The sequence below is a fragment of the Channa argus genome, chromosome 1 (genome assembly GCF_033026475.1).
Source record: "Channa argus isolate prfri chromosome 1, Channa argus male v1.0, whole genome shotgun sequence".
Classification (NCBI taxonomy): Eukaryota; Metazoa; Chordata; class Actinopteri; order Anabantiformes; family Channidae; genus Channa; species Channa argus.
In genome coordinates, this window is record NC_090197.1 from 7,795,087 (window position 1) to 7,811,750 (window position 16,664).

At 41.4% G+C, this 16,664-nt stretch overlaps 1 protein-coding gene across 2 annotated transcripts in view; it reads left to right on the forward strand.

The window, feature by feature from the left end:
- Positions 1-16,664, forward strand: part of atp1a3a (ATPase Na+/K+ transporting subunit alpha 3a) — a 147,101-nt gene that overhangs the window by 14,962 nt on the left and 115,475 nt on the right. The window contains exons 11-23 of one of the 2 annotated variants that reach the window (XM_067476361.1): positions 594-838; positions 963-1,155; positions 1,438-1,613; positions 1,833-1,969; positions 2,098-2,248; positions 2,402-2,570; positions 2,767-2,921; positions 3,049-3,172; positions 3,594-3,739; positions 4,107-4,237; positions 4,752-4,853; positions 4,990-5,081; positions 5,230-5,292. In XM_067476361.1, coding sequence (XP_067332462.1) covers positions 594-838; positions 963-1,155; positions 1,438-1,613; positions 1,833-1,969; positions 2,098-2,248; positions 2,402-2,570; positions 2,767-2,921; positions 3,049-3,172; positions 3,594-3,739; positions 4,107-4,237; positions 4,752-4,853; positions 4,990-5,081; positions 5,230-5,258 — 1,850 coding nt within the window. In that variant the 3' untranslated portion in view covers positions 5,259-5,292. Of the gene's footprint in view, positions 1-593; positions 839-962; positions 1,156-1,437; positions 1,614-1,832; positions 1,970-2,097; positions 2,249-2,401; positions 2,571-2,766; positions 2,922-3,048; positions 3,173-3,593; positions 3,740-4,106; positions 4,238-4,751; positions 4,854-4,989; positions 5,082-5,229; positions 6,694-16,664 lie in introns of those variants that run through there. The other variant, XM_067476273.1, reaches the window with a different exon arrangement.

Here is a 16,664-nt window from a genome sequence, read left to right on the forward strand (position 1 = left end):
ATAAGCAGGATGGGTTTTGTATTTTAATTATTTTCTCTTTGACCTTTTGGATTCAGCTGGCTCTTGTTGAACTTTACAAACTCTCGCTGACCTAAACTACCCGACAGGAAACTAACAGGTTTCTCATTGGCTTCTATGACATTGCTCTAAACAAATGATCAGCTTTCCTGCATGGTTAATAAAAGCACCACATGCTTTCGCAATTTACATTATTTTTATTTAATTTGCAATTTAAATTCAGTTACACACAGACTTGCATCCAGAAATATTATTTGCTTAAGGCTTTTGAGCAAGTCTCGCCCTCCTAACAAATCAAATAATGTACTTACGAGGCACCATGGGCTTTGAGTCTCATCCTACAGCTTTCGGGTTTTCAAATGTACTTTTCATATAATTAATTGTATAGTGGACAACTGACTTTAAACCACAAACTGTAAAAAAAAAGAAAAAAAAGAAAATATTTTTCATTTGTGAAGTCCTGATTATTGCCTCTATCATGGCAGCTTCTGAAAAGAATATTAAATATTTGCAGGCAGCAACCACATCAATAAATAAGAAGTAATTTTCCTTTTTTTTTTTTTACCCCTCTTTAGGCTGCTCTTTTGATAAAAGCTCGCCAACATGGGTGTCTTTGGCCCGTATTGCTGCCCTGTGTAATCGGGCTGTGTTTAAGGCCGGCCAGGAATCTTTACCCATCCTGAAACGTGATGTGGCCGGCGATGCCTCCGAGTCAGCCCTGCTGAAGTGTATTGAGCTGTCATGTGGCTCTGTGAAGGCCATGAGGGAAAAGAACAAGAAGGTGGCTGAGATCCCTTTCAACTCCACCAACAAGTATCAGGTCTGTCCTCTCTGGTTTTTCATGCATCATGAAGTGAAGTCTATGGGCTAAAGGATGCAAAATACAGTACACATCTTTTATGGCTATGATACTAACATTTACACTAACAATTGTTTCTTATCAGCTTTCAATCCATGAATCTGAAGATGAAAATGAAAACCGCTACCTGCTTGTGATGAAGGGAGCCCCGGAAAGGATCCTTGACCGCTGCACCACCATCATGGTGCAGGGCAAAGAACAACCCATGGATGATGAACTGAAAGAGGCCTTCCAGAATGCCTATCTGGAGTTAGGAGGACTAGGAGAGAGAGTGCTGGGTAAGGATGATAGTAGATAGGAAAACAGTGGTCATTTAGTACAAATGTGACCGTCTGCAACCTGAACTTTAGACTTACGTTAAACATATAGGCTACACATTCACCTACTTTCAAACTCATCTGGATTGTAGTGTTTCAGCGAGCCTTGCAGAATGACTCATCTGAGGAGGTTTAGTTTCATTCAGACATGTAAAACACCCACTATGCACGTTCGGGTTCTGGTGCTTAGTAGTCAAGTTGGACCCTGTGTTGTCGTATACAGTGTGTGTACTTTTCCTACAGGTTTCTGCCACGTGTTCCTGCCAGAGGACAAGTACCCCAAAGGGTTTGCATTCGACACAGATGATGTCAACTTTGAGACAGACAACCTTTGCTTTGTGGGCCTCATGTCTATGATCGATCCTCCCCGTGCTGCCGTGCCTGACGCTGTGGGCAAGTGCCGTTCCGCTGGTATCAAGGTGGGGACTTTTCAAATCCAACATTTAAATGAATGGAAAAGCTGAACATGACATCCAGCTGCATATGAATGCTGGGGATGTTCAAAATAGTAAGAATTATATTCTTTTCCTTCTACTTCTTTCTGTCTACTTCTTGTTCACTTTTCTGTCATTTCTTCCCGTTACTTGTTCATAAGTCACCTACTCTTTTTATATATGTGTGTGTGTAATTTTTTTCAGGTTATTATGGTCACAGGTGACCACCCTATCACAGCTAAAGCCATTGCTAAAGGTGTGGGCATCATCTCTGAGGGCAACGAGACGGTGGAAGATATTGCTGCACGCCTCAATATCCCTGTCAGCCAGGTCAACCCCAGGTAAAACTAACGACAACAAAAACAAATCAAAACTGATTCCAAATTGCTTCCAAATGAGTAATGAAAAGAGTTATTATTGTTGGTCTATTGGTTGGAAAAAAATGGTTTGCAATTTTCGTGCTGTGTAGGGATGCCAAGGCCTGTGTGATCCATGGAACCGATCTTAAAGACCTCACGCAGGACCAAATGGATGATATTTTGAGGAACCACACAGAGATTGTCTTTGCCAGAACCTCTCCACAGCAGAAGCTCATCATTGTAGAAGGCTGCCAGAGACAGGTACCTCGGCATATACACCTGTTCATACACAGGTACAGGCACACACTCGTATATTTATAGATGGGCCTGTTTTACAAGAACGAAGTTCATGATTTTCAGCATTTTGTTGTCTGGATAGGAATAAAGGGCAGAAATTGTTTTTTTTTTTGTCAGGGTGCCATTGTAGCTGTGACAGGGGATGGTGTGAATGATTCTCCTGCTCTGAAGAAGGCTGATATTGGTGTTGCTATGGGAATCTCTGGCTCCGATGTCTCCAAACAAGCTGCCGACATGATCCTGCTGGATGACAACTTTGCCTCTATCGTCACTGGAGTAGAGGAAGGTGAGGAAAAAACGAAATAAGGGGAAAGTGGGAGATGGAAGAAACAATATGCCTGTGAAGAGGAAGGGTCACTAGAATCGCGGATTCAACAACATGGCTAAAAAGACCACGAGGAAACTTATTTTCAGTATTTTAAGTAGAGAAGTGTTCTTCGTGGAGAACATCCCTTCTTAATAAATGTTCACCCATTCTGCAGGTCGTCTGATCTTTGACAACCTGAAGAAGTCCATCGCCTACACGCTGACCAGCAACATCCCAGAGATCACCCCCTTCCTGTTCTTCATCTTGGTCAACATTCCACTGCCTCTGGGCACCATCACTATTCTCTGCATTGACCTAGGAACTGACATGGTAAGTATGTAATACCTAAAAGTCGCCCAGTTAATGCTTGGTGGCCATAACCAGCTTGATGAAACAATTCTTTATGTATTATAGCAACAACGTTTTTGGTCTCTTTCGTGCTTGTCTCCTCCGTCAGGTACCTGCCATCTCTCTTGCTTATGAAGTAGCAGAGAGCGACATTATGAAGCGCCAGCCCAGGAACCCACTGCGGGACAAACTGGTCAACGAGAGACTCATCAGTATCGCCTACGGACAGATTGGTACGTGCGGTGAATTTAATTTTCATGTATCCTTGGAATAATTATTAAAAACTAAGACAATGGGGAAAAAATGCAGACAGTTTTTATTGGCCCAATATCAGATTTTTGGCCTATTTCAATACTGACATTGTTCATCAGTAGGCAATAGCATCATCTAGAGGCATAGTGGAATTTTGTCTTCTATTCTACATTTTAACAAAATAGACCGAAATAAAATGAATCAGTGAATGTTATCCATACTCTCCACCAGTGAGAACATCCCCACTCCCTTTTTCTTTTTTCCGTTCCACAAAGTTGTATAGAATAGCATTGCTACAACGTATCATCATATCATAATTTCCTGTGCTTCTTTAGGGTGTGTAGCATTTTGTTTTGTTCGATTAAGCGACTCAGTGAATTATCAACCTCTCTGTTTCTGAAGGTATGATCCAAGCTCTTGGTGGTTTCTTTGCTTATTTTGTCATCATGGCGGAAAATGGTTTTCTGCCATCTGTGCTTGTCGGCATCCGGCTGAACTGGGATGACCGCTCCAACAACGACCTGGAGGACAGCTATGGGCAGCAATGGGTATGTGACCTGAGGTAGTTTGTACATACAGGATAGGAAGCTCTTGATTTCCCCATTGTTACATTCTCCTGTTGCTGATATCGTATCAGATCATAAGTACACGTAGCTCCCAAAAATGTTCCAGTGCAGGAATTTTGTTAGCAGGTATCTCTGAAAATTGCCATTGTAAACGAATGATAACCAACGGTAACTCCAGTAAAAGGCAGGTTGTAATCAAAGAGCATTATCTTTCTCTTCGACTCGACATTTTGTGCCATATTTAATAGCTGTGCAATCAGAAAATCCAACGTACAGAGGACAGACAATCTGAAAGTCATACTTTTTCTCCATTCTTTTTCTTTGTATTCTTATTATATACTGCATACAGACCTATGAGCAACGCAAGATTGTGGAATTCACCTGCCACACGGCCTTTTTTGTTAGTATTGTGGTGGTGCAGTGGGCAGATGTCATCATCTGCAAGACCAGACGTAACTCTGTGTTCCAGCAGGGCATGAAGTAAGTACAAAATTATCTAGAAATAAATATGTCTGAATGATATTTACAGTGCAGCATCTGAGGGTGGAGGAAAGCTGAAAAAAACATATCTAATATTCAAAGCATGCAGTAGAAACAGTGGAATCCAAATATGGATGTAAGTATGTTGCAGTTTCACACAGCTGCCACCAGATGTCACCAGAAAACCAGGTTTACTAAGACGCCTTTAATTTATGGCTCCAATTTATAGCATGTGTCTTTTCTGTCCCTCCCTCTATCTTATCTGTTTCTCCTTGTCTATTCTCTTCCTTTGCCTCTTTGTTTTGCAGTATAACAAATACTCAAATACCGATGTTACTACAAAAATCCTAGTCACGTCAGTCAAAGCAGAATTCGATTCCTTTGCTATGGATAACTTATTTTTAGCATGTCCTTTTTTTTCGTACAGGATTTGCTACTTTTGTGTCCCTTCATCCCTAATCTCTATCATGTGTGAGTTGTAATTAACTTACATTTTTTTGTTTTTGTTTTGCAGGAATAAGATTTTGATCTTTGGTCTGTTTGAGGAAACGGCATTGGCGGCTTTCTTGTCATACAGCCCTGGCATGGATGTGGCACTACGGATGTACCCACTCAAGTAAGCACCATAGTGAAAGCAGGTACCATGATGTACGTGGTACATGTTGCTGTCGGCTTTGTCCCGTCTTGTTTGAAGCCATGTTAAGTTAATTGGATGTCTCTGTGATCCCCCCCCCCCCCTTTTTCTCTCTCAGGCCCAGTTGGTGGTTCTGTGCGTTCCCGTACAGCTTCCTCATCTTTGTTTACGATGAAATTCGAAAACTCATCCTTCGCCGAAACCCTGGAGGTAAGATCATATTTAAACTCAGGGTTAAGTTAAACCTACGTAGAAAAAATGTTTACAGTATGGCACTGGTGAACCATTTATTTTGAAAGGTAACTATTTCTCTTTTTCTCTTGTTTCCCCTCATTTTCTCCCCTTTTCGACTCTGCAGGCTGGGTGGAAAAAGAGACATACTATTAAATTATCAAAGCATCTTTTACTTCTCACCCCATCTCATCCCTTCTTCTGTCTCCTTCTCTCTTCCCTCCTGTCCTGTCCTCCATACGTCCCTCGTCTTCTCTCAACATACTCAAATTGTACAAGAGGACTCTGTTTACTCCTCCTCCAGCCCTCTCTTCCTCTCCATCGGCACCCACTAAAGAAAACGTGAAAATCAAAACGCCAAGATGATGACGAGGACCAACCGCAGAGGAAGAGAGGAAGGGGGGGTGGGGCGGGCATTTGCAAATCTTCCCTGTCCTCTCGGGTCCCTCTGCCCCTTTTTCTATCCAAAGTCTGCACAGCACTAATCTGCCAGCAACACTGTTTGCGCCGACGCATTGCTGCACTGTTAGCTACAAGCTAAACTCAAACTACACCGTTGTGTGGAAGCGAATAAAGAGTAGAATGACAAGACTAATGAAACAAACCGGACTATTCCAACGCAATCTCGCAAAGCAGAACAACACCGTGGCAGCTCCCGTCTAGGCTCCCAACTGGCGCTTTGAGTGGGTGGGTGGCCCCATGTTTTTTTTTTGTTTGTTTGTTTGTGTTTTGCTCTTTTCTGCTGGAAAAAAGCCACCCAGATCCAGCTCTCTAATCACTGCCATTTCCCGCCATTCACCCACTTTATTTCTCTCGCTTCTTTCCCCACCTTCTGTTTCTATATACTCACTGCCAATCTTCTACTGCTGTTCCCTCGTCTTCCCCTCCTGCCTTCTCCCAGTGTCAATAAAGAACCAATCTCTCAATAAAACCGAAACACTCACTCACTCACGCCCTCAACAGGGTGGATAAAAAAAAAAAGTCACTTCCTCTAGCTCCCTCCCTCCCTCTCTGACCCTTCCCCCTCTTCTCCACCCGTGTATTTTTTCTGCTTGTGGTGTTGTTATTTTCTAATAGAAGACTAAGTGTTTTTTTTTTTTTTTAACTAAATTGTTGGTAAAAGTTTTTTTTTTGGTTTTTTTTATAATTTATTTTTTTAGTTTAGGGTGAGTCTGAGAGCTGCTCGTTTTCATCCAGACGTGACAAAGCACACCGTCTCTGCCTCTCTCCTTTATCTCTCAACCTCCTCTTTTGCCTCCCCCCCCCCAGCCTCACCCAGCCTGTCGATCTCTCCCAGTTTGTCTGTTTGTGAGCACCGTGCAAACCCAGTGTCCTTGTAAACTTCCACCCGCCTCTTATGATTCTCCCACCCTAAACCTGCCCGCACCCTACCCCCCCTTCAGCCCCCTCCTCCCCCCCCTTTTAAAAGAAATACAGTCTTTCTGTGTCCTCGGAAAAAGAGATTTCTCTACGATTTCATTATTCAGTGGAAACATGGCATAAGGCACTGTAACCGTGACTGGCGAAACAGCAGCAAAAAAAAGAAAAAAGAAAATGAAATAAAATAGAAGGATCTCTCTTTTTTCAGCTTTGTCTCGAGTTTGTTTTGTGTGGAGTTCTGCCAGGATTTGGAAATAAATGCAGTGACCGGCTCTTATTTGTGGCAGCAGTGCCAAGTCGTCAGTTTGCTGCCTGAAGGTTTCAAAAAAAATATTACCACATTTTTATACATTTAGACCTCATGATTAAGAAATTATTTGAGAGACGGAAACTTGGTGCAACAAGATGAAGAAAGCAGAATTGAATAGAGATACAGAGAAATATTTTAGTCCATAATGGAAAACGGTTCGGTTATTTCAGTTAAGTGAGGACACAGATGTTAAACTATGTAAAGTTGCTGTTTTCAGGACAAGGTGCATAGAAGCAAGGTTAACAAAAAAGCCTCACGTTTGCCCATCTGTTAAATATTTATGTATTTTTAAATAAAACCTTCAGTGTTATATTTTCTGTATTTCCTTAGCACTTGTAATCTGAAATAACTAATTGAATGGAAACGATTCAGTAACACTTTCAAACAATAAAACTTTAGACCCTAATTGGATTTATCTGGTTTAAATTAAGGCCAATATATTCCTGTAGCACCTTTCATAAAGGTTCATGCAATTCAAAGTGCTTTACAGATAATTTCAAAGTTGATAACAAGACCAAATGCATAAAGAAAAATGGAAGATAAAACCAAAACGGTTAGAGTCAATAAAATGTGAGGGAAACTAACAAACTGATTAAATTGCACTGTCTGTGATGACATGTTGTCACCTCTTTGGTTGTTAGCTAACATTATTCACACACAGAGGTTAGGTTTGAGGGTCAAAGGGGAAAACCGCCACTTGAATCTGCAGACCAGCTCAGTGTTGAACCTTCCACTTCACGGTCTGCTTTCCTGCCACTGCACCAACCGGTTTCCCATTATAAAGCCCCTAAAAACTCACTCAGCGCTGAATGTTCAACTCCAAACACACACTAGCTGGGAACATAGAAACAGCTCAATGCTTATGTATCTATGTTTGCTAATAAAGGCCTATGATCAAAAGCTCTGGAACAGCTACTAAGCAGATCGTGGAGTTTTAGAAACACTATTTTATTAAGGTTGTGGTTGGTTGGCCTGGATCTCTTCATTTCAGAGACATTGTAATCTCACGTCTGTGTGTGGACAACACTATCTACCCCAGCAGCACAGCAGGCCAGAGATCATGTCTTTGCTGCTTTTCTCCTTGTGATACAAATTACTTTCTTGTTTTTTTTGTTAGTGTGAGAACTTGTCTTACAGCGTGTACTGCAGCTGCAGCTTGTGCCGTGTCTCACGAGGAATCTAACCACCGACAGCTCCAGTCTAAAGGTATGTGTTGACCTAGACAAGATGAGAACTGGAACAATGTTTGGCGTGAGGCTAGATGGCCACCATGCTGGCAAAGTCACAAAGAAAAACTGAATAAGGTCCTGTAGTACTTAGATTTATGAATAAAGTGACTATACTACAGTGTACTTCAAGAAGATGCTTTTTTTTCTTTTGAATTAAGCCACACGTGACCATTTCCATATTACGTGGCCATAAGTATATTGGAAGATAATCTAATACATTACAGTTGGCAAGGCAGTTGACCATGGACCACAGGGTCAGTGGTTCGATCCCCGCTCCCGGCTACATGTCAAAGTGTCCTTGGACAAGACACTGAACACCAAGTTGCTCCTGGTGGATCAGTTGAGCACCTTGCATGGCAGCCTCTGCCATCAGTGTGTGAGTGTGTGGGTGAATGGGAAGCAACATTGTAAGCGACTATTTACCATTATGGTCACAAATATGGTCTCATGGTAAAACCATGTTAAAAATAATAGTCCCACCTTTGTGCAGTTCTAAATGTAGTTGGATTCAGCTGTCATCTAAAATAGCCGGGGAGCAGCCGCACAAGTGACTCGGTACTGTAGGAACCTACGGAAAATTGGGCACAGTTTCTGACCAGCGGCCCTACAAAGCCCGGGTGCTAATCCACGCTACGTTGTAGACCTGCACCTAAAACAACGCAGTAAGAACCAAACAACGTGAGCAGAGTCGGCCATTTTACGGCTGCAGTGACGTTCTTCTCACTCAAACTTTCAAAGGCTCCTTTGTAAGTGCACTCTAATCTCAGGGGACACATGGTAAAAGACAGGACATAAATGCCTCAGTTCCGTTACATCGGTACAACTGTACCTGCTTCACATGATTTATTTTAATGTGAAGAATGCAACACAATAACACCAGCGCTATTACAAAGACGATCGTGTCCCAAGATCTGCAGGATTTTGAGTTATGTGACCAAAAGGAAACTTAACAAGAATTATTTTTTGATATTTGAATCATTTCATTTAGTGATGTATCCTGCTTTACTCAGAAGTTAGAGCATCATTTGTTAGTGACCTCGTTTTTAGATTCACTAATAATTGTTTAGAAGCATTAACAATGGGATGTGACTCATTTTCGGTTTGATAGTTTCTGTTACTTATGAATGGATGAATCGTGTGTGTCTGCGCGCGCACACACACACACACACACACACACACACCAATAGGGCCAATGTCTCATGAATACTATTACAAGGCTCACAGAGCAAATGAGTGCCATTGCCCACTTGAGACACACACACACACACACACATTCTTGTAACCCAGGGATATAGGTCACCTGTTTTGTGAGTTCATTGTTTCCTCTCGTGTTTCTCAGACATTTAAGGTGACATATTAAAATACCTTCGTGTCATTTACGGACTACTGCTTGACCTCTAGTCTCCTACAAATAAACACGTCATACGACTGTAGTCTACAGTCTGTTATTTCTGGATGTTACGGTATCACTGCAAATAATTCAGTTGTCTTAAATATGCTTACTTTGAAATAAAATAATAATAACAGAAGTCGGTTGTATGTTAATTAATTACATGTGCAAAGGCTAAAACTGTAGGAAAAAATTCCTAATGGAAAATGTATCTATACCAAATACATACATATAAGCTGTTTTCAAAGTTTCACAGTAAATGTGTCGTCTTGTTAAGCACCTTAATGTAACTCAGTGTCACCTCACCTGAGAATGACATGTTTTAAAAGATAAAAATCTTTGTCACTCAAAATGCCTTATACCCACCCAGTAGGACATGACAGATTCTTCTGGATATTTTTGATTGTGTGAATATCATTTACTGTTTAACAAACCGAAGCTTTGTACTGGCTGCTGTTTCTACTTTCCTTTTAATTCCCTTAGAGGACGCAAGTCCCCGCAAATACTTTGTGACTTCTCTACTCTGAATGTGGCTCTGAACCCCAACACCAGTAGAAAATTTTGTAAAAAAATTTTTTTTTTTTTTTTTTTTAAGCTTTGCTCTGCAGTTGTCAGCAAACTTTACTGAACCTGGAGGAAAGTACAGTAGACCATTTGTTATTTTCATTTAAGAATTTGCCCTAAGTGTTTATGTTGGAATATAGGTGAAACTGTTAAGAACTGCTGTACATTTTATATGGTAATATAGGAACATGCAGTATCATCCAGTGTAGAGGTGTTGTTTGCTCGGGTGTTTTTAAAGTTGTTCAGTACAGTAAATCTTTACGCACGAGGCCTTTAGTGCTCCAAAGTGCTTCCCAACAATAATTAAAAGAGCTGCATAATTTACTGTAGGTTCACATCTGACACACACACCTTCTTACTTTCTGGGTGCATTCAGGTGTTGGACACTAGCTTACAAGGTGCATCCATTGGCAATTGGAAGGCACCTTTTTGAAAAGTGACACTGGGACACCCAGCGTTTGAAGATCAACGTGTGGAGGTTCTTTACCCACAGAACTCAAAATGTAACAGCAGTGGTGTTTTAATGACGATCATTTTGATAATTGGTACCCTCTGAAAAATAAAGCTCAATAGTTCCCCATTGATGATATAAGTCAAATTCCTGCAGATCTGGTGTATGATCATCTTCATAATGGTGCCGGCGTTATTGTGTTGCAGTCTTCATATTTTACCGTTTGTGTTTTTCTGTTATGTAGGATTTTATCCTTTTGAAAGGCCCTAACTAAACTAACCTAAGGCTGTAAATGGTGTAGGATTCGGCAATGTGCAGTATATTTGTCCCTCTACAAATAAATAAATAAATAAGTCAAATTCATACAGTCAGACGCAGCCTGGAATCCACTAACAAACATCTGTGAGAATAAAAAAAAAAAAAAAAAAGGATAGCAGATGCCTTACAGCCGTGCAGCTCCTCTCAACTCATTAGGACACACAACACATCCCTGTCTTATCCACCATAACAACCACACCAAAACACTTTTCGTCAGACACACACACACCTCCTCTCAATCTTCCATCCACTTACGTGCTCAGCCCCCACCTCCTACTCCCTCTTTCTTCCAAATCACACACACACACACACCTTCCCTCAATCTCCTACCCGATTACACCCGCATGCTATAACCCCTTTTTGCACACCTCTTCAACACGCATCTCCTACCAACCCTAAAACCCTTTTCGTTTCCTCAAACACACACACACACACACAGGCTCTCTTTTTGTCAACCACTAACCCCACTCACCCACCCATCCCCCCCCCCTCCTCCCAGTAATCTGGCTGGCCCGTGGCCTCCTCTCTCTCGCTCCACTGTTCTGTGTGATAGAATATCGATCGGTTTGCCTCGGCTCGGCGTGGAGCAGGAGGAGGGGGCAGCTGTAGGGCTATAGGGAGTGTGTGTGTGTGTGTGTGTGTGTGTGTGTTTGGGGTGGGCAGTGGTCAGACATGCTCCAAGGTTGTTACCACAGCAACAGCAGGATGGGTCAGAGGGTTGCCATGGCGCCTAGGTCGCAGGGTCAGGGGGAGGGTCTGGAGGGCTCTCGCTCTGTGTGTGTGTGCGTCTGTGTTAATAGGAAGGAAGAGGGCGGGTGAAGGAGAGCGGTGTCCAGTCTAGCTATATTGGGTGTGTTAATAATGAATGGTGTTGTATGTAGTCGCTGTCTCTTTCTCTCTCCCTCAGTCTGTGTCTCTCTTTCCCACTGTGTCGCAATAATATATAAAGCTGCAGAACATCAGCTCAATTCCAGTCCAGTTTATTTTATTTTAGTTTTTTATTATTTAAAAGATTTTTGTCATGGAGCGAGCTTTACACAGCACTGACATAAATATAAATCTAGGTAAAAACAGCAAGAACATTATATATATAACATAACATCATCTGGCAGGATCAGTATCTGAGAGTGGACACAATGAAATGATCTTAGAAACAAATTGTGAGCAGCTCTAATTTCTCTATTTATATGAATGTATTATTTATTTATTATTCTAATTTGTGAATTTATTGTGCACATATTCCACACATAAATAAAATGTGTTGATATTTTATTATTATTATTATTTTTATCATATTTCATCTCGCACTTAGTTGCCCATTCTTCTTTTACCCTTATGTACTCTGGTCCTGGAATATACTGTAGTTTTTATGTTACCTTCACTTTATGGATTAGTGAAAACTAAATAAAGTAGTTGTAAAAATTTTAGACACACTTAGGGTTTTGTATTTGATTTATCGTTTGCAATATAACAAACCAGTGCAACGTTGTACTTAGCGGCAGGAATTAAGTGTATATTTTCTCTAAATGTAGTGACTGTGCACCATTTTCAACTCTAACAACTTGAGCATATGAACCTGAGGAGATTTGTCATAACGTGTCACTAACTGCTCACAAAGGCCGGAGTATCTGTTATTCTAAGCAGTAAACTCCCTGCTGATGAACCCTAATCAAACACATTTGGCTTTGCTAGAATCAATTTTCGACCTTATCTGTAACGGAGAACCGGAGGAACCGTGAGAACCAGTCTCACCTCCCGGTGCTGTTCTCATAGAACAACCCTTGTTGTTCAAGTTGGTTTTAATTAAACCTGCTGAATGGAAGCTGAGATTGTTTGCTCTTCCTCTTTTCTCGACGATGCTGAGCCGGTGGTGGTCTTCTTCAGCTTCTTGATGAATGCTCTAACACACACACACACACACACACACACACACAACAGCAACTACAACCAGAGTCCAGGTCACCACACCGGTGAAGTTCAAACCTGGTCTCAATTAAAAAGGTGCAGGGGTGGAAAACAATCCCCGGCGACTCAATCAACTTTAAGTAACGCTATAAAAACTGCCTTTCTACACTTAAACGAACATATTTGTAACTGAAAAAGCACGTGTAGGATGCTCTAAAGCTGCAGTGTGTGTGGCGCATGATCGAAAATGTTTGGTATCTAATTTGTTAATCAATCATTTTTTTTGAAAGCAAAAATTCAGTGGCTCAATTTCAAGTGGGAAAGGATTTTATCAGTGTGCTTCCTGAAGACCTTCACAAATGTAAAATCTCTTGCAGACTGGTTGCATTGGATCGGATTAGATTATACCAGGGTCCATGTTATATTATCCAGTTTTAAACCCGACTACGCTCAGTTGTGCTAAAATGTAAAAGACGAAGCTTCGGTGTGTAGAGAAGTGAAAAATGCTGCTTGGCTGTGGTTCAGAATACAAATTCACATCCAGGTTGACTTATCTGGTCAAAAGCACCTTAGTAGCAAGATTTCCTTTTTTTAGATTTTAAGCCAGTGGACCAAATAGGATCTTAAAGTCACAAGGCGTCCGTGCAAAGCCAATCTCTCAGTGCTGCAGACCCCCAGCCCCTTCCCCTCCAATATCCTGCATTACCACTGCAGGGTTATCGTGCAGTCGCTGTGCAGCTTGGGCGACTGCATCTGGGAGGCTGATTTCAGCCACATTTTAGTGCTGCTGTCGACTCGGTCTGCGTTTCCGAAAACTTTGTGGCAGGAAATAAATGCAATTCCAGGTTTAAACGGCGTAAAGGATTGTTAGTAGTGTGACTCCCCTTCCCTCAGCCTCCAAAGACCCGAACAGCCATTTTGGGTCTAATGTGACATTCCGGGTGGAAGGTCCTGAAAGAGGAGAATAAAAAAATTAAATCTAATAAAAGAATGGCATGCACTGAAAATCGATTTATTTATTTTTATTCTCCACTCCGAGCTAAAAAAAAAAACTCACTATTTTGGAGATTATTCTTTTTTGAAAGTGGTCCAAGAAATACGCCGCTGTCGACAAGACACAGATCAGATGCACAAACATATTCACATAGTTACAAATTTACTAAGGGCGTCTGTTGTCTCCAGACTTTGTAATGTAAAGCCAAAACACACAAAGTGAGACAATCGCTCCATCAACCGATTTCACCAACAAATTAAACCTGGGCTTGTTGTTTGGACACGATAATCAGCTTCATATTTGTAGCAGGAATGTAGCCAGAATAAATCAGCTTTATTGGGATTATTTGATTATTAATGATACAAAAAAATAATAATAACTATTAGATGCAGCCCAAGTAAGTAGTATCAATATGAATCCTATGAAATGTAAATAATAAAGCAGCCAACTCAATTGTCTTTTTTAGTGTTAATGTCTGTCCCTGCATCCATCTTCGTGATTTAACAGTAGTTAAATCAGCTCACTTGAGCACAGAAAAGACACAATTAAGGACGAAGATGACCGTGACATCGTGGACAGGTTTGCGCGGTTCGGCCATGTGGCCACACGGTGGCGATGTAAGCCCTCCGGCTCCAGCCGTCTGGGTAAGGACAGGGACAGTCAGCTGTCTTCCAGTCAGTCAAATACAACAGTTCTGGTTTAATTAAGTCCTAATTGTCTTTGGCTGATGTGATTTTTGTTCCTATGGGAACTGTAGAAGAAAGAAGCTGAAATGTAGCTTTAGTTGGTATCAGTTAAAACAGCCTGAATTTGATCCGACCATCTGATAGCACGACCTGAAAACCATGGGCAGCTAAGGGCACGATGCTTGTGCGTCCACGTACCCGAGGAGCATGAGGCTCTGCAGGACTGCAGGGCCGAGATCAGGTTTTCAGGGACGTTTCCTGTCGTCCCCGTTTCTCAGTGGGAGGAGATGCGGTACAGTCAAAGCACTGATTACAGATTCCTCTTCTTCTTGCTTTTCTAAACTAGGAATTTGTTTCAAAAATCCCAAGTTGTAAAGGTGCAGTACTATTATTAGTGCTGCACCACAAAACACTGATAGGAATATTCATATGCAGGCTACTGTATGATTGGAATGTGAAAATGAAGGTGGCTCCAGCCGGGATTTGGGATATTTTAGTTTGACACCCAAAACCCTGCAAAATATGCAATAATTGCTTGTTTTGAATACAGTTGAAGGTATAATTTCAGAGCCCTGTCAACAGTGCAGCCCTGCAGCAGAAATGTTTTTTAAATCAGGTGTTTGCATGAATTTGAAATATGCCGAGAAAGTTAATAGTTGTTTAACATTTAAGGTGATTGTACAGGTAATAGTGACCATTACTCTTTGGTCAATATACTCACATGTCTTTTTCTTTTCAATTGTCCAATTATAAAAATACAAAAATCACAGTTTTACATATATGAATACACTCAACACACTAGAGCACATTTTAACACACTTGATTCTAAATATTGATTTAGCTCTTTTTATTTTGTTGTTCTAAATAAGAATTTAAGCTGAAGGTTAAAACGAAACTGCTTCTAACACAGAGTTGAGTCCCGTTAACCTTAAAGGTCCTTTTTTTTTTTTTTCCCGCAGCAGACATTTTGACATGTCACATGGAGAAAACATGGTAATAGTAACATTATTGATGGCCGACTTATATTCAGCTGCTTGGCTTTTAGGGATTGTACACTCACTCACGTCTGTCACACCTCCACGGCTCACTGAGACCTTTCATTAACGTTATTAGCACCTGTACATTTCTTATTATCCGTCCATTAGCTGTGCCACTTATCCCTCAGAGGGAAGGGAACCGATCGCAGCTGACATTTGGTGAGAAATGGGGGACACGCCCCGGAAAGGTCAACCGTCAACCATTCACACTCGCATTCACACCTACAAGGACAATTTAGAGTCGCCAGTAAACCTAAGCCAATTAAATTTCTTATCGAGTCCAAGTGTCTGCGCTGAATAAGGCCCTATTCAGTGTTGGGGCACCTTGGTGGTCGTGGCCTGAAGGCGCCGCCCCCAGTTCAGATCCAGCTGTGAGGACCTTTGTTGCCAGTCACTGACCATTTTTCTCTCTATATTATTTCCATGTCTCAGCTGCCTGCTTTCTAACAAAGGCCCGAAATGTCGCAAAAGCATTAAATGTTGACCAACAGTTGAATTGGCTTATTCAGACAACTATTTTAAATGTGAAGGGAAAAAAAAAATGACTATAAAAGAGCAACAAATGAACTAACTGGTGAGTTTGGCCATAGTTTAACATATTAGGATTCAGGGTTTTTTACTTCATAGTGTCAAAGCAATTCAGTTTGATTTACATAAGAAAAGGCGTCAATGCAAACACAATAAAAGAAAGGATCGAATTTACTAAAGCAATAGATGGGAGGGGGAGCAATTATATTCAGTGCAAAAAAGATGCTAACGCAAAGGAGGAGAACCGTGATTTGTTGGGGAGGAAGCGCAGAGGTCACTAAAAAGAAGAAACTGTGGTGGAGTACGGTTAAAAAATGTGAAGGTGCAGCCGAAGCGAGTGAAGATCATTTGTTTTGAACACGTTAGCGACGCAATGAACAGGGGAATAAATCTTTTAACATGAGTAAACATCAAACACATTTCTCTTTTCGCAAGTAAGAGACACGACCCTCGGTTCATTTTTTTTTTGAGCGTAACTTTCCTCCTCGTACGTGTCTGCTTCATTTCTTCCAGCTGAGGTCAGTTTTTCTCCTTTAATGATGGCTCCAATGTCTCTTTCGCCTTCATTTTTTTTTTTTTTTCAATGACCTTAATATAACTTTTATTAGGTGGGAGAGAAACCACTTTCCCAGATGCTGGAGCTGTGTCTGCCATGAGCTGAGCCTCATCACCTGCTGCTGCTGCTGCTGCTGCTGCTGCTGCTGCTGGTGATGTCCACACTCACTCACACGCACATGCACACACCAAGCTCCCCCCCCCACCCACCCCCT